This window comes from Mustela erminea, chromosome 1 (genome assembly GCF_009829155.1).
Source record: "Mustela erminea isolate mMusErm1 chromosome 1, mMusErm1.Pri, whole genome shotgun sequence".
Lineage (NCBI taxonomy): Eukaryota > Metazoa > Chordata > Mammalia > Carnivora > Mustelidae > Mustela > Mustela erminea.
In genome coordinates this window covers 162,622,324-162,643,183 of record NC_045614.1, presented here as the reverse complement: position 1 = coordinate 162,643,183, position 20,860 = coordinate 162,622,324, and the positions used below count along the sequence as shown (strand labels likewise).

Below are 20,860 nucleotides of genomic sequence, written 5' to 3'. Positions count from 1 at the left end.
TGAATTGCCTATCCTTGGGCACAAGGACTCAACCATAAGGGCTGCAGCATTTCTGCCAACATTCTACTGGATCTGGTTACACTTGTGCTCTGGTTCCATCCAGCCTCCAGGAGTCCTTCAAGTAAAGTAATTTTAACCTGTTTGTCTGTGGGACTGGATAAATCTAGACTGTGTTCTGCCTTCAAGGCCCACGTCAAAATGCACCTATTCTAAGAAGTCACCTCCTATATTCCACCTTGCAATAATCTTCCCTTTCTATTAGTGCTTACTTAACACTGCCACTCTTAAGAACTCGTTTGAATACTTTTGATAGTACTCAGTAGTTATTATGTGATTGCTTCACTTATTTTCTCTGAGCAGGCTATAAGTTATTTGACAGCATCGAGCAGTTCTTCTATGTTTTATATGTTTCCTTTGTTTCACTTTGAGATAAAATAGCTTCAGTTTAGGTACAGATATTACATCCATGCTTATTGAATGGAACAAAATAAAATCCAGATGACAAAACACACTGGAACTTAATGACCCTAAGTCTTAGTGAAATATTCACAGGTAGGTAAGGGAAATGGTGAGGGGGTTATCAAGATACAGGGAAGGCTTAACCAAAGACAATCCCTCCAAAATTCTAATCCATCTGGGAGGTGCTTCAGTCATCATTTCTTTAACAATCCTTGCCACAGTGATGTATTAGGATATCTCCTATCATTCAAAAGGATTTGAGCAGGAAAAGTTAAGAAACACTACTCTGTTACAGTCATTGAATAAATTACCTTTATAATGAAGTTTTCTTAGAAAATGTTGTTTAAAAAGATGTTGCATTAAACTGTGGCAACTTAGGATCAGATGAATGTCTGTTCTAGAAATCACGAATAAAGGCCCAACTAATATTGATTTTACAGGTTATAATAGTACAGAGGTTTTGGCTTGCCAAGTTCTGGGGAAAAATTTTCTCTAGAGACACTCAAATTGGGAATAAACAAATATTAAATTTTTCTCCACATGATGCCCCCGATGCCCCCCAAAATAAATTGAGTTCTCTTCAAAATAAAGATTGACATGAATAACTTACCCTTGTTTAGCACTTAGGCCACTTAGGCAGTTGTCTTGTTTTGTCATCTAAGAATTCAACAGGCACCCCAATGTCAAAGTTCCGTACTACAAAAGAGCCACTGGGCTTTTTCAGCAAAGTAACCTCAAGAAATCCCCAAAACTACCTACAGAGTGTTAACTCTCCTTTTTTAGGTGAGGAGACCAAAGATTAATGGGTTTCAACAAATAGCCAAATTACACAATAGCAAATGGCAAAACTTGGATTCCGTATTTAAGTTTTTTAACTTTTAAGTCCAGGCTCAGACAAATATCTACTTATATAATTACATAACACCTTGAATTACACACAGAGATTTTTATTGAGCATCACAGACCACGTAGCAGTTTGGATACTAAATGCTCATTGAAATGTATTCTTTTCTTTAGTTGTACCATCTTTATAATTCTGCTTTCTTCCCTGTAAAGAGAAAGATATTCAGGGGATATTTCTCATGGTAGTTAATAAAAATCCCAGTTACTGTTTCATCACTATGTATGAATGGATCTATTGTTCTGCTCACCAGAAGGGCTACCACTGTAATGATCTAGCACTGTGTATTTTCACAGGCATCCTAGAATCAAAATGGTAATTACAACTAGAAGAGAAGTCAAATTCACATTAGAAGTCATTTAAAATAGAATTTCAAAATTTTGAACTCATTTAAAATTATGTAACTCGTGTAAAAATTCTTTTAATCTCTGTTGAGTTTTCCTCTTCATATACACTATTAAAACCTCTATTAAAATAGCCTTTCTTGGGCCTCTCACCAAATGCAGAACTGACTCTAAACCAGAAGGTGGGAAAAAAAGGGAGGGAAACTAGGGTGCTCATCAAAAGCATCCTCTAGTACTGGGAACAAGCAGGGTAATAACGGTGTGTCTGAGATAGTTCAACACAATGGTTTCATGATGAGAGCAGAGCTGCAACTCTTCACGGCTGACGGAATCCAGCTCAGGAAAGCCCCAATCCAATCTTCCATGTACAACAGCGATCCTCATGTCTTGAGTTTGGGGAAAAAAAAAAATGAAGAATGTTCCTTGACCACTCAGTGTAGTGATTTGAATCTACCAGTTTTGTTGTTCTTTTATTTTGTCCTGAAAGAGGCCTTGTCAAATCAGAATGAAAAGAATGTTTTGAAGCAGGAGAAAATTCAAATTTTTCTATTTAAAGCCTGGAGTTCATTAGCAGGAGTAGACTTACTTATTTCAAGGGTCAGTGGATTACCTAGAAGGGCCTGTGTCTCTGCTACCCAAATTCCAAACCATTCCCCTGAAAACAGTTTAGAAACGTTCTTAAGTCTATTAGCTTTCTATGAGACTTAATTCATCTTTGCTATGCTTTGTCTTATGATCCTGTAAAGTCGAGGGTCCTGTTTTGGATTACATGCTATTCCTTTTTCTCTTGATCACTTTTCAGTTAAGTAATTGTCTCATTTTAATTAGTTGTAATGATTAAAACTTTATTTATATTACACTGCAATTCTATTTTATCAATGACACTTAGGCTAACTATTTTATTATTTACTGCCCAATAGAGAAATTTTACCTGGAAGAAATAATCTTTTTATCTAAACTTTTTCTTTAATTGAGCTATATTTATTATATATGTGTTAAGGCTAAAATATAAATTTTGTCAAATAAGAGAAATTGCCTGTTGTTGACATTACAGGATTAGACTGGATACAAAGAGATTATATAACACTATAATAAATACTGGGAGATGGAATGTAATGAGTACAGGTTTCAGAGACTAACAAACCTGGGTTTGGATTCTGTATCAGGACTTACCAGGACATTTCTGAACATAAATGGTCTCATTTGTAAAATGAAAATATTAATATTAACCCCATGCAGACAGCTTGAAGATTATAGAAGATCCGTATAAAGTACAATATTGAACCTAATGTTAGTTATTGTTTGCTTTAGCTTTGCCACTAACCAGCGAGGCTATCTTGAGATCGAGCGTCTTCATTTCTTTGTGTTTCTGGTTCCTCCGATAAATAAGGACTAGATCATTTCTACTTTTTCTGTTAAAACTCAGTTAATAAATAAACCCTCTCTATTTATTCTCTGTAATTCTAAATTAACCAAAGTTTTCTTGTGTTAAAATTTCCCAGGTGAGTAAAGGCAGCATTGGTTGGAATTTGGATAGTAGTGTGGGAACAAGAGGACAAAAACAAAATGTCCACCAAGGAGTATTCCCATACAGAACACTGGGACAAGAACCAGAGTAAAAACAATCACATTTAGAAGATACAACCACAGGTGAGTGAATAAATAATCTGTTTAAAGAATTTGTGTTATAACTCCCTAGCTGATGTAACAAATGTTCTTTGATAAAAATCATGGAAAGGTTTAATCAGCCTGCCTAATCTCAGTTTACTCAACTTGTAGCAATGAGCATCCCACCACCTACCTAGCTATGTGCGTTCCCATGAGAAAAAAAGGGAACAAAATACATTAAACATGGTCCTCTTTATACTCATCAAGTATTTCTGTTTACAACACACCAACAGTATCTGTTTCTCTGACTTGCAGGGAAACATTTTTTTTTTAAATGACCCCCAGGCTTTATCTCTCATCAATAGTGGTAGGTTTTATTTTTAATTTGTTTTTACTTTGATACAGCTGTACTATTTTTCTGAATATATTTTGCAAAAACAACTTTATTTAAAGACATAAACCATGTTTAATAATTCAAGTTATAAAGATAGCAACACAGAATGTGAAACCTGAGAACACATAAGTTCTTCTTTACAAATACAGTGGAGGAGACATGGACACCTTTTTCCCCTGTTTGTGAGGGAGGGGTCAAGACATATGAGCAATAGAGTTTCAGAACTAAGTACTTATCCAGATCTTCCCTTATCTGAAATCTATACTCTAAATTTGGAATAAATAAACTTTATGTGGAAATCAGCATTGTAGATGGGAGTGGGCATATGGCTAACCAGACTGGAATGAAAGTTTTTCTATGATAGAACAACTCATCCTGAAACACCTTATGATAAGAAACAGTAACAAAGCATTAATCACAACGCTAATATCTACCCTCTTTTGAGCTGTTAGTAATAGGCTCCATGATGCAAGATTTTCTGTACATTATGCCTTGCATGGCATAATGTTTCTTATATTACATTGAGAAGATATGTGCATAAATATAGTTTAGATCATTTGAAATTTCACGTAATAGCTTGAGCCCATTTGTAATGCTCAATTAGCTCTACTAAAATGTTATACTCTCTAAACAATCGAACACTCTTTAGACAACTAAAGGTGTCAAAGCCTGACTGACTTGAGAGAGCCCTCCCATTTTACTCCAAGCATGGAGTATGACATTTTACAAAATTCCTCATCCCAACTTGAAATCCACACCACATCACAAAACTTAATACAGGGCAGTTTTTACAAATCACCCCCGAGGCAGGCTTAAGGATCTTTGCCACTGCTCCTGCAAATCATTCTATTCCCTTTCCAACTTCATTCTTCCAATAGTACAAAACCCTATTCTAGGCAAAAAAGAACAAAACAAACACATTGGTTATCTTCTCCAATTCTAGTGTGGTAACCATCAGGGTTAGTCCTAAGGAAGGGAGACAGATACTTTACACATTTATTTCTATTTGCACCTTTATTATTCTTACATGCAGTGGGAAACTGGAACAAGTAGGAAATAACAACAGGTAATTAAAGCTACAGGGGAAACTCTCAAACTCTTCTTAAACCTCCTCTCTCAAAGTAGGGCATAAGATTAGTTTAAATAGTTTACATCCTGGGAAGAGGATTAACCTAGTGTGCTGGGAAAACAATGGGAGAAATGAAATAGTCTTGAACTTTTCTTAAGTACTTATTTTCTTTAGGGTTCTCTGAAGAACATGGGATTCTGTGAGAGTCTGGCTAAAGAATAACAAGGAAGGAGGCTATTAACTTATTTGACTAGGTTTAATACATATGGCTAGAGAACACCAGAGGCACATTCAAAAGGAAGAGCCAGGTAGCTTACCAACAAGTGACAAAAAGAAAACCAAACCATGGTTAGAGATAGAGGAGATGGTAGTGTTACCCTGTCCAAGAAAAGTAGCCACCACCACCCCCTGAGGCATAGCTGAATCTGTTAGAAAGTGGCAGAAGTTCTACAAAGTACTGAGGATGAAGAATTCAAAAGGAATCTCTAGCCAAAGGTAAAAGATAATGAGAGGAGCTGGACATGACACATCTCCACTTAGCAGCTAATATCTGGAGACATTACTCAAAATGATGGCATGGGATGGCTTCCATCCTCAGAGAAGGCAGTGAGACTTGAGCTAACTGAAGACACGAGTGACATCTGCATGAATTTTGGGAACCACTGCTCCAGAGTGAATGCTACTTCAGCCTAACAGGAGGAAGTAGGAAGTAATCCCACTACTGGGGTTAAGTGTTAAAAATTTCAGTTACTTTGCTTTTACCACATCTTTAGGCTTAAGGATCTCAGCATAAAAGCAGCTCTCTTTTTGATAAACAAGAACTCAACCAACAGGAACAACGATATGGAGAAAACTACAAAACTAAACACAGGGAGAACCCATAGCCGTACCAACATGCTACAGGCCCTCATGAGGCTGCACTCTGTTTTTACCCAGATCCCTCAGCAGGCTAGGTCTCAGAGACTTGGCATCACCTCCTGCCTCAATCAGCTCAGTACCCTGCCTTCCAGGGCGCTTCCGCTTCCTAGACCTCGAGAAGGTCCGGCAGACACAGCTTAAGAAGCGACCAAAGCAGAGTGGCGGTGATGCCAAGGATGTCACTGCAGGGGAAGAGGGCCCAGGCTCCGAGGATGCTGGCTGCTCACAGGGCTGGACTGGACACTCCTGATGCGTCACACAGGCACCTTCATCCTGCTGACTCTGTAATGGGTTCTGCAAGGATAAGAAAGAAGTCAAAGCCCTCAACACCAACACACATACACAAAAAAGGCATCACCCTCTGAGCCAGTTCATGCTTTATCTGGGCCTAAGGATCTCAGTTTGTTCTTCAAGCTCTTTACCCCCACCTCCTCCCACTGCAGGGGAAGAGTTGCCATTATTTTTCCTAAGAAAATGTCGCAAGCCCAGACTTTTGACACCCCATGCCTCATCCTTACTTCACTGGGAAGGTCAGGATCATCTTCGTGAGCACTGAGTACAGTCGGCTTTGTATCTACCACTTCATCTTCTTCACTTTGTGGTGGTACCAAAGGTGTTGGTAGGATTGGGGGGCATAGGGTCTCCACTTTCTCCTTCCTCTTGTTCTTTCTCATTCTCTTTGTCCTTACAGCCTTCCTAAGACGTCTATGCTTTTTTGGAAGTGGATCTAACTTTCTCCTCTGGACTGGAGGCATGACAGGCTCTTGTGAAATGTCACCCATTTGACTCTCAGATGTCCCCTCCAACGGCTCTGATGATGACTCCAAATTTCTCTTCAGAGGATCATTCTCCCACAGGTGAAAGCTCTCCTCTGTACCTTGAGTATCTGGTGATATGTTCAAGTCATCAGTGACATGTTTTGGGATGGAGATTGGAGATTCCCAACCTCTTTCATTGAGGGTTTTTTTTTTACCCACTAGGCTGACCCCAGCCAGCTTTGCACAAACAAAAAGCTCACCACAAAAGGATCAAGAGTAGAATGCAAATGGAAGCAGTTAGTACCCTGACTCTTTCCAATAATTCATCTTCAGCTATCATAGACACAACACTATACTGATCTCAGATTTCTCCTCTAGACTTAAAAAGGAATTCAATGGCCTTCAGAGATAGTCCTCAGTTTGTTCTTCTTGGCCTGGGAGAGCACAGATTTCCTAAAAGAAGAGAGAAAATCATTGAAGTAATTGCTCCATGGATAGTGGAATTCTTCCTGCTCACACAAAATGTACAGTTTAGTAAGACTCTGTAAAATGTAGCATGAATTTCTCAGCAGAAACAATATTTAGCAACTTAACAAAATTTCCAAAGAAATATTTTTTAAAGTAAGAAAACTCTCCATGTATACCAGAATCACCAGGGGGTGCTCTTTGAAAAATCAGATTCCTGGGATATGCCCCAGACTTACAATCATAACCTCTAAACTAAAGCTGGGTGGCAGGAATTTTTTCCCAGTATTTGTATTTTGTCCCAGTATTCTATTTTTCCCCAGTAACCTACACTCTAAAATCTGCACTCTAAAACCTGAGAACTACTGCTGTAGAAGGACACTAAATTCAATATTCTATGGGGCTGTGGGGATAACTATTCATAAAAACATGCCACTTTCTCCTTGGGTTTTCCCTCATCATCTCAGCCCATAATGATCTCTCTCCTCTGAAGTCATTTAGTTATCAACACTCACTTTGGTATGTTATCCTTTATTACCTTCTATTATAATTTAACTTCAAAGCCTTGTTATTCTGTCTTCTAACCAGAGTATAAGCTTCTCAAGGGCAGAGCCTCTTAGAGTGGTTAGTTTTCTACAGGGGCTTGCCAGTATTATTAGTACTTCATAAATTGAAGAAGTAAATATAAATATGTATAAATGTATATCCCAGTGTATAATGATTGCTATGAGGCTGCTCTGTATTAAGAGTTATAGAGCAACAGAATGTTAAAAAGGACATGGGCCCTGGGGACAACCTAATCTGATTCCCCAAGTTTACAGACGGGGAAGCTAAGGCTCCATTAAGATAATGGCCTGCCTAAAGCTGGGGTTGACAAATTTTTCTGTAAAGGGCCAGATAGTAAATACTTTAGGCTCTGTGGCCATATGGTCCTGTCACAGATAGTCCTCTCTGCACTGTGGCCAAAAGAATAAATGAACAAATACTCGTGGCTCTGTTCCAATAAAACTTTATTTGCAAAAAACAGGTGGTAGGTCAGATTTGGCAGCAGGCTGTTGTATGCCAACCCTGGCCTAAAGCCATTCAACTAGCTGGCAGGTTAGCTTGGATTAGAAATCAAGTCACCTGATTCCCAGCAAGTGCTCTTTCTACAAAGGAGTAGACTACTGTAGAATGAGAAAGAGCTTTTTCAGTTAAAAGGGGGCCTTTAAGGTGGAAGAAATCAAAATATGTCTGGGCGTGGTGTACTTCTCAGATGGTTTCTGACGACCATTAGTCATTTATACAAACAACTAGTAGCTGAATTCTGAAACTGGCCAATTTTCAAACAGACCCACAACTGGGAAGGGGGTGGAGTAGATTGAATATTTTCTATCACACCTGCCTAGGAAAGCATACTATTTGGTCCCTTTTTAACTGAGAAAAAATCCTACAGATAGGTAATGGAAAATACTTTCCTCATTCATTTCTGGAAATTATTGTGGCCTTGTGAGTAAGTTATGCGGTATACAACCCAGTGACCAAAAGTTTCATGTAATTACCAGAGGAACATGGGGTCAGAGATAGGATAGGCTATCTAAGAAGCAAAAACCTTATTTCCTAACCCAAGATGCTCTTTAATAATGAGAGTGACCCTACTATTAAAGATAAGTACCCAAAGTCTTGAGGTTATTTTATATTCTGGGCTTTCTAAGAACTCTGAGGTCCATCCAGAACTCTCTGTTCTATTTTTATTTCCACCCTAATGTGTTCTTCATGTCATTACTCTTCCTTCACAAAGTAGATGATTATCAAATATTTGCTGACTCATGGATTAATAGATGGATGAGTAAATAAATGAATGAATTAACCAAATGCTGTTAGAAGGTTCCTTGGTTTTGTGGTTGTAAAAATAAACCAGAGTTAGCACATTCTGCAAGAGGAAGTCTAATATTTTTTTAAGTTACCCCTCAGTGAAGCTAGTAGTGTCTTCACACAGTAAATGTCAATAAAAGTTTCATGAATGAATTCAAACATTTGATGTAAGCTATTTAAATCACATGTCAAGTACAAAGTTATACTGCTTGTCACACACACACACACACACTCACACACACACAAACACACACACTCACAAAAGGTATCTAAGTTCAGCATTATTTACAAATATATTAACATGGAATTCTTTATAATTAGCTTCAGTTCCACACTGTGAGGAGAATTTCGGAAAATCTTTGAGAGAAGAAAGATCCATGGGATAAATGAGAGAATGCAGGTTCAGGTTTAATCTGCAGCCTCTAGCAAAAACAACTGTGTGGGCAGCAACTACAGAAGCAGCAGCCCTAGGTGCCCCCAAAGAGGTGGGCGAGGATTCTAAAAGAAGTTATCTGGGTAAATTCAAGCCTCTAAAAGTCAACCTGGCTTCTTCAATGTCTTGGCAATGGATCTAGACCAGGACCTCATCACGCCTCAACTCCATTTTGACAAGTCTCTATTCCCTCCATCCTGTTCTCCACAAAAGAGCTTGAATGATCTTTCAAAAACAAATCTGACCTGTCACCCTCTTATTTAAAGCTCTTCTCCCAACAAGATACTGGTCTTTGTGACTGGTCATTTGAGACATGACTCCATGTCTCCTATCCCACCTCAAATCTACCACTCACCCTCAGAGAATATGATATTAGGGAAGACAGATCACTTGCCATTTCCTGACAGCACATGCTTTCTTAAACATTCTTCCTTTTGCCTATAATGCCCTTTCCCTCTTTAGTACATGGCCTAGCTCTAAGTATTACTTCTTCTTAGAAGGTTTAGCTAACCTCCTCAAGCAGAAACAAACAAAAACATTCAATTTATGTGACATCCTGTACCTACAAAAATTATCCCATTAAATTTAAGCCATTTAGATTATCTATGTCCTTCACTAGACTCAGTGCTCCCTAAAAACAAGCATTCTTGCTTCTTACTTGATTCCTAGTGTCTCTGTGGTACTTGGCTCCTATGAGATGGTCAGGGTTTATGGACTTCTAAATGCAGTTATCTGGTCTTCCTCCAGGGCCTGAGCCTAGGGGCCAATCCACCGCCCTCTCTCTGAATGAACAAATATGCTGAAGTTTGGGGGACAAAGCTAGGAAGCTATAGCCAGGACTTGGAGCCATATATCCAGCTACCAATTCAAAGCCGTATCATAAGTAGCAGGTTTCACTTAGGAAAGAATGAGCTGTTCAGGAGTGGTTAGCACTACTCAGCAGAATTCTGTTCTAGAAGCCTCCTTCCACTTACTTCCTCGTGAAAATTACAAGGAAAGCTAACAAACGGGGTCCGAGTCAGATCCCTAGCATGGTTTCCTGAAGTCTGGACCACACTTCTCTATCTTTTTGGTCGACTCTCAGAAACCCTTAACCATCTCTACTTCCCACTCTGCTCCATGTGGGAGCCCCTCCCAAACTCTCAGTGATGTCTGCATCACAAGTTTTCACCCACAATCAGCATTCTCATTCCCATAGTACATACACCCAACTCCAGGTCTTGATTCTTTCCTCTACCTGGGGAACCTGTCCCTGGGGCTATATGTGGTCATATGCAGGGATATTGCTCAACCCACAGAAGTCATTTCCCTGACCAGAGGTTAAAAAGGTTTATATCACATCAATCTCACTGACTCTGGAGCCCATAATTCCCCTGGATTTCACACATCAGAAATTATTGGATATATAATACAAGTGAATTCACATGTTACACTTTGAGCCCATTTGTCTCCATAAACCTGTTGCACTTCAGCTTTCTTTGTGATAGATTTCCCCCCTTTCATATATGATTTGAAGCAAAGCTGAGAGCATTAAAGCCCTTGGATGAATCCGCTGCCTAAGCAGACCCACAGCCAACTGAGAAGTCTTAAAACAACAAACTCTTGGCCACTGAATTTCTGGCTCATCCTGCAGAAGAGATGAGAGAAAAATTTCACTAATCATCATTGACAGTGAAGTGAATATCCCTCTTTAAAAATGGGAAAGAAATGATTGGCATGAACTCACTTTACTTCTCAGTGACTCTCTGGAGAATTAAATAACTGAAGCATCAGACAACAATTTTCTTTGAAGATGACCTTTCATATTAAATGAAAAGCCAAAGAGCTAGTCTCAAAGGGAAAGAAAATGAATAATCTTTGAGGGCAAGTACTCATTCCTGAGTATACAGTAACAAAGAGACTAAAATATGATCATAAGCATTGCAGAATGTTGCATGGCAAATTAATTTTTCATTTTCATTTTCAGGGTAACATTTATTGAGAGCCTACTAAGAATCAGACATTAGGAAAGTTGCTTTTTGATTAAAAAAAAATGTACTTGATCAACATAAATTAAGTCAATTGTTTTCTAATGTTAGCAGGCATGAGAATTACATGGAGGGTCTCTAACACATAGATTGCTGGGCCCACCCTTTGTATTTCTGTTTCAGTACATCTGGATGAGCACATTAAAATATACATTTTGAACAAGTTCTTGGGCAGTGCTGCTGGTCTGGAGACTGCACTTTGAGAAACACTGACTTTGATAATCTCAGGTTGAAAGCAGAGTTACACAGACTCAGAACAGATCGGGGGGAGGGTGCATTCCTAACCATTAATGACCAGATGAAGATGTACAGGCTCTGAAATGGTTACCTTCTGGATTGACTCCTCTAGCCATGCTGCCATTCCACCTACCTCTTGAGCTCTTGGGAGGATATGGCCAGAAAGCAGTACACTTGGAATGTGGATACTATTGCCACTGGACTTGTCCATGGATCTTTACTCCAGGAGCACCTATGACCCCTGACAACTCTCCTTCAGTCTCAACCTCAGACCAGTTATAAGCTTCAAAACTTGAATGTCACAGACACTCTCTCATTACTAAAAGGCTAGGGATGCACATATAAAATAGCCATGAAATAGTTTCATTTTTCTAAAGAAAATACGTGACTATTATCCCGTTATTAAGTTCTTATTCTTTTCTAAAATTTCATCATCTCCTTTTAAGACTTTACCCCTCTGGGCTGAAAGTCAGTGCAGAAAAGAGCTGTGGTAACCTTTGATTTAGCCTAATAAAACAATAACAACACACTCAGTGGGTGGTTAAATCTGATAAAATTTTGTGCTGAATTTTCTGTAGTAATTCAATTAAAAATCTATGGTCAGCCAACAGAAAGCATACAGATCACCAAAGTTTTATAGTATTACATTTCTTGGTCTTAAAATAGCCTTTATTAATTTGGTGTCTTTATTTATAACCTAAATAGTTCAAGTAGAGTTTCTCCTAAATGTAATTTAGGATAACCATTTATATCTGCACTGTTTAAAAACTTCAGCTGGCTCACATCATTATGGTGCTTAAAATTCCAATTAAAGTGGAAGAAACACTAATCAGAGAGCATATTACAAAAGCTGTATTAATATGACTGCCACCATATCATCATTTATTAAAGGTTCTGGGGAATCGGTTCATGCTGGCTCCCCTAGGTCTTCCTTCAATGAGCAAGGCCCCTGGAAAAGGAATATCATCACTCAAGGGAAGCTGAAGCCATTCAGAACCACTGAATCGTTTGGTTACATCTACTCCTGCCAGCCTACCTCACCAAAGAGTCAATAACCCTGGGCTCTCTTCATGCCTTCTCTAATGACAGACTTGGAACATTCCAGAAAACTTTAGCACTTCCTTTTTTAACCATAAATTGCACGTAACTCTTCCAAATTCTTAGTCTATAATTTCTCATCATACTCGTGGAGATCCTTTGGTGAAGATAAATGGCAAGAGTTATTGGACTTTAAATTGTTATCCTTCAATGTTATATGCACTGGATCATAACTCTATGGCTTTGCTTCCCTCATAAAACTAAACCACGAAGCCATTCTTTTCATTTCAAGCTTAACAGCACACAGGCCCATGGGTGAAGCAATATAAACACTACTGAGTAATTTCTCAAAACCAAATCTCTTCTGCAAAAACAGACTTGCAACTCAGTGGTGTATAATCTCTCCTCAGAACCTGTGAAGTTTGTATTTCTCAGGCCACCCAAGTGGAATGGCGAGAATAATGTTCATGTATAGAAGCAGGACAGGACTAAGAACTGTCTGTAACTACAGAACTTAGAGTTAGCCCACCATTTGGTTGCCCTAGACAAGTCATCAAGCCCAGTGATTGTTTTGGGGGAGAAGAAGGTGAGACTTCAGGTTTACTGAAACTTTTTTTTTATCCCAGGTTCACAGAATTAGTTTAATCAAAATTACTGGCTCACGACATGCTTATGCATGGTTATATATATGGAGTTAAATATCATTTTTATCATATATACTCTTAGGTATACACCTGAGAAAAAGTCACACAAAATGTGCATTAGAAATATGTATATGTTTATAGAAACATTATATACTACAAAAAGCCTGGAAGATATCCAAACATCTACCATCGGGATAATGTGGTAGACTCCCACAATGGAACAGTAAACAAGAGCCAAATGAAGGTACTTATGATAATAGAGAGTCGCTGTTTCAGAGCCTCTTTTGCCCTCTTAAATGGAGACAACAATACTACTTACCTTATCTTTTTTTGAGGATTAATGTAAAAATTCTTTGAAAATTATAACTAATACATGTTAATTATTTTCCGCCTATATTTTCTAGTCTCTGGTCCTATAAGAATAATCAGGAAACATCATAGTGAAGAACAGGAAAACAGAATAAGTGGTGATACTAATATGGAGTTACACTGCTGGGGTTCAACTCTCTAATCTAGCAATTATTTCCTGTGTGGACTCAGGTAAATTAATTAACCTCTCTAAACCTCAGTTTTCTCTTATCCGAAGTGAAAACAAAATTAGTACCTGCTTGGGACACCTGGGTGGCTTAGTTAAGCATCTGACTCTTGATTTCAGTTCAGGTCATGATCTCAGGGACATGAGATTAAGCCCTGCATCAGGCTCCATGCCCACACTTAAGATTCTCTCCCTCTCCCTCTGCTCCCCCATCTCCCCCTCTCTCTCTCATCCTCTTTCCAAAAAAAAAAAAAAAAAAAATACCTACTTAAGAGGGCTTCACTGAGTACTTAGCACACTGCCTGATACACCATAAGTGTTCACATCAACAGTATCTATTACATTAATAGGGATCCCTTAACACTTGTCAAATAGACATAGTTGCTTTCCCCTGTCCTTGCTACCTTACCTACCATTCACTCTTCCAATACAACACATGCACACTCATGCACACATAAATTTTCTTTGCTTTTGCCCAGTCTTCAGCTCCTCATATCTAAATCAACATTAAGGATAAAAAACACAACAATTAGGCCCAAAGTTCTTGCCTTAGACATCAGGACAGAAACAGAAAAAATCTTATCAGATTATAGCACCCCTAAATATATAGTTCTTCTCAAAATAATTTTGCTCATAATTTCCATTAAGAGCAAAGTTCCTCTGCATTTTATTTAAAAGACCTGCAAACGAAGAAAAGCAACCATTTTCACCATCCGCACAGAATACTAAAAAAGTGTGGGAATAATTATTTAAATGTAACATAACCTAATTGGAGTAAAGAGAATTAAACTACAATATTTGAAACATAAACACTTTGAAGGACATATTTTACATTTGCTGAATTTGTTAAACCAGGTCTTGGCAGGTCATAATAGAAGACACTGGGACCTGAAACTAGACCTGCCACCAGGGAGGATGGCCCAGCTGCAGGTGCTGGGACAATGTCCAGTCTGGCAGGCAGAACAAAGTAGCTAAAAAATATGGCAGTACATAAGAGCTGATAATGCAGCTAGGAAACTGGCATGAGGAGGCAAACATGAAAGAGCGGAAGTTTACTCAATATGAAAGCACCATGTGATGCCAAGGAATTCAGAAGCAAAAAGTACCCCAAGGTGCAGGCAGGCAGCATCAGACAGCCTGATCTGTGACAGCCGAGCCTCAGTCAGCCTGTGGTGCAGGGACAGTGCCCTGATGGCTGAGAGAGGGGGGAATGGCAAGAGTGAGGTTCTTTAAGGACCTGGGGAAACTTTGCAAATTCCTGAGACGGGAACTCAGTACAAGAACTGTAGTGCAAGAATCCTGAACCCAAAGAACAAGAGACATACATGATTCTAGAAAGATGTCATAAGGCAAAGGCAGACCAGAAGCCTAATTAAGGTGATGCTGAGGAACAAAAAGTGTGGAGTTAGAGTTCCTTCAATGCCTTTTGTCTTGGGTCTCAGGTCTGGTCACAGAAAGCCGAGAAGTCTCAGTGAACAAGCTGTGGTCATGAAGATCATGATGGGAGGCTCGGGGACGGGTGTGGAGCAGAAACAGGAGAACAGGAAGGACTTGACAATAACAAGAGCCAGCATTCCAAAATTACAATCACTATAATTACCTTGAAACTTCACAAACAAGTAGCAGCACTCTTATTTAAACCAAATCCCAACACAACAACCACAAAAATAATTAGGAAACTCCATGTGAGTTAGTTTTTTAATGAATTTGACCTATAGTAAAACAAACAAACAAACAAAAAGCCACTAATCATCAGGGAAATGCAAATCATAATTGCAATGAAATATCACCTTACACCTGTCAGAATGGCTACTATCAAAAAGACAAGAAGTAACAAGTATTGGCAAAGATGTAGAGAAAGGGGATCTCACCTGTACTGTTGGTGGGAATGTAAATTAGTGCAGCCACTATGGAAAAAAAGCATGAAGCTTCCTCAAAAGCTTAAAAAAAAAAAAAAAAAAAGAAGAAGTACCAGTTGGCCCAGCAATTTCACTACTGGATATCTATCTGAAGAAAATGAAAACCTGAATTCAAAAAGATATGTGCATCCCTATGTTTACAGCAGCATTATTTATGATAGTCAAGATATGGAAACAACCTAAGTGTCCATCAATGGACAAATAGATAAAGAAAATGTGGTGTGTGTGTGTGAATATCACTCAGCCATAAAGAATGGAATCTCACCATTTGTGACTACATGGATGGTCCTTGACAGTATTATGCTAAATAAGTCAGAAAAAGACAAATACAGCATGATTTCATTTAATGTGGAATCTCAAAAGTATAACGACAAAACAAAGCAAAACCCAGACTTACTGATACAGAGAACAGACTGGTGGTTGCCAGAAGGATGGGGTTGGGGTTGGAGATGGGAAAATAAATGAAGGGGATCAAGAAGTACAAACTTCCAGTTTTAAAATCAATAAGCCATGGGGATATAATGTATAGTCTGGGGAATATAGTCAGTCATATTAATTTGGTATGGTGACATCCACACAAATGTTTGCCATGTCCATGGCCCAAAGCATTCAGAAAAATCACCACAAAGCCATCCTTTGTGGTGTCAAGGATCTCCCTTTGGCGTGTGAACAATCATGAGATGGAGAAAGAGTACTTTCATAAGCCAAACATGTCCCATTGCTGTGGCAGCAGCCTATCCCTTATGAGTATAATGACCACTGGCAGCCTGGACCTCCAGACTGTGCAGATGCAACCAATCAACAACATCATAGTCAATGTCAGCATGTCCTAGTAAGAGAGGGATCTTTAGCAGAATAGGTATTCATGAGCAACTGCTTCTGGAATGCTCCAAAGCCAGATAATTAACAGCTGTGTGCTGCAATTAATTTTTATTTATGCCTTAGATATTCAGGCAAGATATTATTTCTTGGGTATGACAGATTCATATTTCATGCTGAGTCTCAAAGCAGCAATAAGAAAAACAACATCAATTTTGGTTCTGTTTTTATTTTCTTAATTCAACTGCTCTGCCATTTGTATCTCAAAACACTGTGTTGCCTTGTATTCGGGGAGCAAATTCCAAAGCTCATACAAGGGGGCCATGAGGGAAAAACTGGCAAAGGCATCCAAGGCTTTCCCCAGGCATTCACAAGCCCTTAGAGGATGCCAAAAGGCACAATCTAAATTAAGGCAATGACGCTGAAGTCTCAGCAGTCCTAATTCACCTCCACGGCCCCTGCGGGCATGTTATTTCATTCAGCAGTTGCTAACCGAACGTCCACGGCGCAGTACTGTTCAAAGGTTTGCAAAATAAAGAGAGTGGAGAGTATTTTTCCAGATTCTTCCAGTTTTATAATTTTACAAGTTGGTAAGTCTAGAAAACACAGACCAGGACCTCAAGGAGTTTACCTTTCCAAAAGTGAGACCAGATTACACAAAGAAAAAGAGCCCTGACACAAGGCAGGATCAGGAAGTGCCAAATACTAGGCTGCTTGTTATAAGGCCACAGAGGAGAGAGTGCTTTGAACGCCAGGTTGCGGAGCTCTGCAGCAGTGGTTATTGAAACTCCAGGTTTGTTAAAACAGATCAGTGGGCCTGACAACCAGAGTTTCCAATTTAGTAGGTCTGGAGGAGGGCCCAGATTTACATTTCTCACAACTTTCCAAGTAGCGCTAATGTTGCTGGTTCAAGAACCACATCCTCAGACCCAGGGCTCACTGGGAAGCCATCAGAGTCTACGGCACAGTAGAAAACCATGAGGGAAGCAATGTTTTAGAATAGTTAATCTGGAGATGGTAGGTAGGACCAACTAAAAGGAGGTCAACACATCTACAACAGGCCCCGGGGAGGGCAACAGTCAAGGTCGGAGGACTTGGATTTCAACAAAGGATCACCTTGACTAGCAGAGAATTGACTTGACTAGCAAATGGGCTATTTGGTGACTTTAGCTCCAAAGGACTCCCAATGCACAGAATAGAACCTTGGACGAATTTAATTTAGCCATGTCCGAATCGCTCCAGGGATGGATAAGAATCCCTTGGAAACCGCATCCTGGCGTTCATATGGAACTGTCCAGATCACTCAGGCAGGAGTCCTTCAGAAGCCTCTGCTCATATTTCTCTCAAGTTGCTCAAAGTACTTGAAATCCCACCGTTTGAGTCACTACTTTAGATTAAGGTGCTGACACCTTAAAGCCTATTAAAGGTAGTGTGTGTGTCATCCTGCACCTCAATTAGGATCTCTTGCTCCTCTGTCACTCCCAGGGGGACAAAAGTGATTTTTCTCTTAAAACTCCAACTTTATGAACTCAGTCCTCTCATAGTGAGTCATTCGGATCCTCACACATTCCAGGCAGTAATTGAAGACATAAGAATCTCGGCAGCTTTACTACATGGAGAGGAATTTTGGAAGGGGAGTTCTATGCATGTCAGCAAATTGTAGGCGTGTGGCGGTTACCAACCAGACTTTCTTGCTTTCCCTCAAAGGATGTCCACTTTACTGTTTCCGGTTAGCCAGCCAAGGCCACTCAGCACCACCCTACACACCAACCACCTCTTTTCTCAGCTTCCCCAGGCCAAATGGCTTAAGAGCTTTAGCCACTTGACTTCTATCTGCCCTTCACACCTCAAACCCACAGGCTATACCTAACCTCTGTCAGAGAGTTACAGAGTTCAAGCTCAGTAATAGAGGGTCTATCTGAAGTCACACTGAACTTCTTGTCCCCAGGACCTGGCCTCCCTTTGGTTTGCTCAACTGTTCTGGTAAGTCACAGTGTATGCCAAAGACTCTGTCTTTATTTCTTGTGGACATGGGACCTACTAGGACTTGTCACTCTGTCAGGCCCACCCCTATCCCAACACTTTCTCAAACATTTCTGAGTGACTAACTTTATAGCTATCCTTAATCTACCCCATCCCTTTCCAAAACACAGCAAGAAGCCAAAGGGCTTAAACAATGGTCTTTGTTATTTGGTGTCCACTGTCTGAAGTCTGGAATTCCACAAGTTATTTCCCTGTGGAGGGGAATCCAGGCAACTCTCTAGCCCTCCTCTATGCCCTCCTCCCCAGCCTGCTCCTACGACGGCAGAATCTACTTAGTCCCCTTCTCCCCACGTTTTTCTGGCTTCCTCTGTCCTTGATCCAAGCACTATCACTCGGGGAGAAGGGAAGCTGGCCAGCTGGTGTGAGGGCTTGCTTCTACCTTGCTGGGCAGGTACGTATGAGGATCCACCTTAGGCCAGATGCTGAGGACACAGAGATGAAGTAAAAATAACAAACATCAGGGGCACCTGGGTGGCTCAGTGGGTTAAGGCCTCTGCTTTCAGCTCAGGTCATAGTGTCAGGGTTCTGGGATCGAGCCCCACATCGGGCTCTCTGCTCAGCGGGGAGCCTGCTTCCCTTCCTCTCTCTCTGCCTGCCTCTCTGCCTACTTGTGATCTATGTCTGTCAAGTAAATAAATAAAATCTAATAAATAAATAAATAAATAAATAAATAAATAACATCGTTCCTACTTCCACTGAGCTTTCATTCTAATGATCAGGGGCTGCTGACCTAACTTCCTAGATTTAAATAAAGGACCAGAAAATTAATGTGAAGTGAGAATCCTAACACTATTCAGAAATAGGACAGAGGGTTTTGGTGGGATTTGGGCAGGGGGATTGGGGGGGGGTCTGTCATTTGGTTTTTGTTTTTTTATTTTATTTTTTTTAATATTCAGTGTGTATCTCAGCGTGTAAGAAGTCTGCTTGAAAGTGATTTTAAAAAAGAAAAAGGACTTACACCTGTTGCAGTCTGTTCACTGGCCCAGACAGAAGAGCGTTTCTAAAGGTTTTGTCACAGTGTAATGCAATCTCCCTTGATGGTTGCCCCAGGTGCCTTTCCCTCACTGAAATCTATCATTAAAAGAGGATCCTACATGTCAGATTAAATGGGGAGAAGAATAAAGGAAGGTCCTTTTCCCACCTTCCGGAGTTGGCACCAGTAAAATAAAAATGCATCCCTGAAACTTTGCTTCTAATACAAACATCAACTTTTCACCTAGCAGCAAATTCTTTCTTTCCATTTCTTGCTAACTTGTTTCTGATTATAGAACCAATACATGCTTAAAATAGGAAATCTGGAAAATACATGCATGAAGAGAAGAAAACACCTGTATTCTCACTGACTTGCGATAACCACTTTTGATATTTTGGTTTACTTCCTTCCAGTGTTCATTTTTTGGTGTGCATAGGTATACACGCACACATTTTACATACCTCTGATCATGCTGTATGTATATAATTTTGTATCCTACTTTTTATTCTCACCATTAGACCAAAAAAAAAAAGGTCTTCTATAATTATTATTTGAAAACATCAGCAAGGCTTAGTCTTCGTGCTTATAATGAGCTTATTTCTCCCATTTATCTAAGCCCCGATCTTCTGTGAAAGGCCTACTTATCATTTACTCTCAACCTGACTTTGAGATCACACTGAAGAAAAAAGAAAAAAAGAAGAAAATACTGATAATAAAATCTCTTAAATGAATTGAGGAATAAGACACTCTGCAAACCACGCCTTCCTCTCTGAAGAGAATTCCAGCAAACTCAAGGGAAGTGAAGGTGGTGTCCAATTCTCTCTTCTGACCTAACAGGCAGTTCTTTAAAATTTCACAGTAGTCTAATCTCCTGGCTATTGAGCCTCATGCTGAAACCAAGAAAGGATTTTTGTTGTTGTTGTTGTTTGTTTGTTTTTTAAGTAAAGTTCAGAATTCCAGTTTGCAAACTCAAGATAACCTGGGTTGGCCACAATCTATGTTAAAAAAAAAAAAAATCATGGATTTTTATTAAATTGACATGAACTTGATATGAACCAATGTGTGGTATACTTCCTATAAGAGCAAGAGAAAAAAAACTTTAAAAGTGAAATACATTTTACTTTATATGGAGTTTACAGGTGACAAATCATTTTCTTTTGTTTAATTTTTAAATATTTAAATATATCTTACTTTTTAACTAACTTCTTTGGAACATAGCTTCATAGCTATGCTGATTTTGTCATAAAAGTAGCCCATAATCATTCAACTTGTTTTCCTTTGTACTTTAACCTCTGAAAAATCCTAAGAGGTGAGTGAGTAGGCAGAGGAATATTGTTATGCTGGTTTCAGAGATCAGGTCATTCAGGACCTAGAAATGTTAAATGACTCATCCAAGGTCACATACAAAGTCAAAGAAATGGA

The 20,860-nt window shown here is 39.4% G+C and overlaps 1 protein-coding gene across 3 annotated transcripts in view; it reads right to left on the bottom strand.

The window, feature by feature from the left end:
• Positions 1-4,602: 4,602 nt before the first annotated feature.
• The window catches only part of LOC116566972, a 59,484-nt gene continuing 43,226 nt past the window's right edge, over positions 4,603-20,860 (bottom strand). For 2 of the 3 annotated variants that reach the window (XM_032301690.1, XM_032301679.1), the window contains 2 exons: positions 6,212-6,904; positions 4,603-5,987 (listed from right to left, as the gene is read on the bottom strand). In XM_032301690.1, the coding sequence (XP_032157581.1) occupies positions 5,673-5,987; positions 6,212-6,475 (579 nt within the window). In that variant the 5' untranslated portion in view covers positions 6,476-6,904 and the 3' untranslated portion in view covers positions 4,603-5,672. The remainder of the gene's footprint in view (positions 5,988-6,211; positions 6,905-20,860) is intronic. The other variant, XM_032301698.1, reaches the window with a different exon arrangement.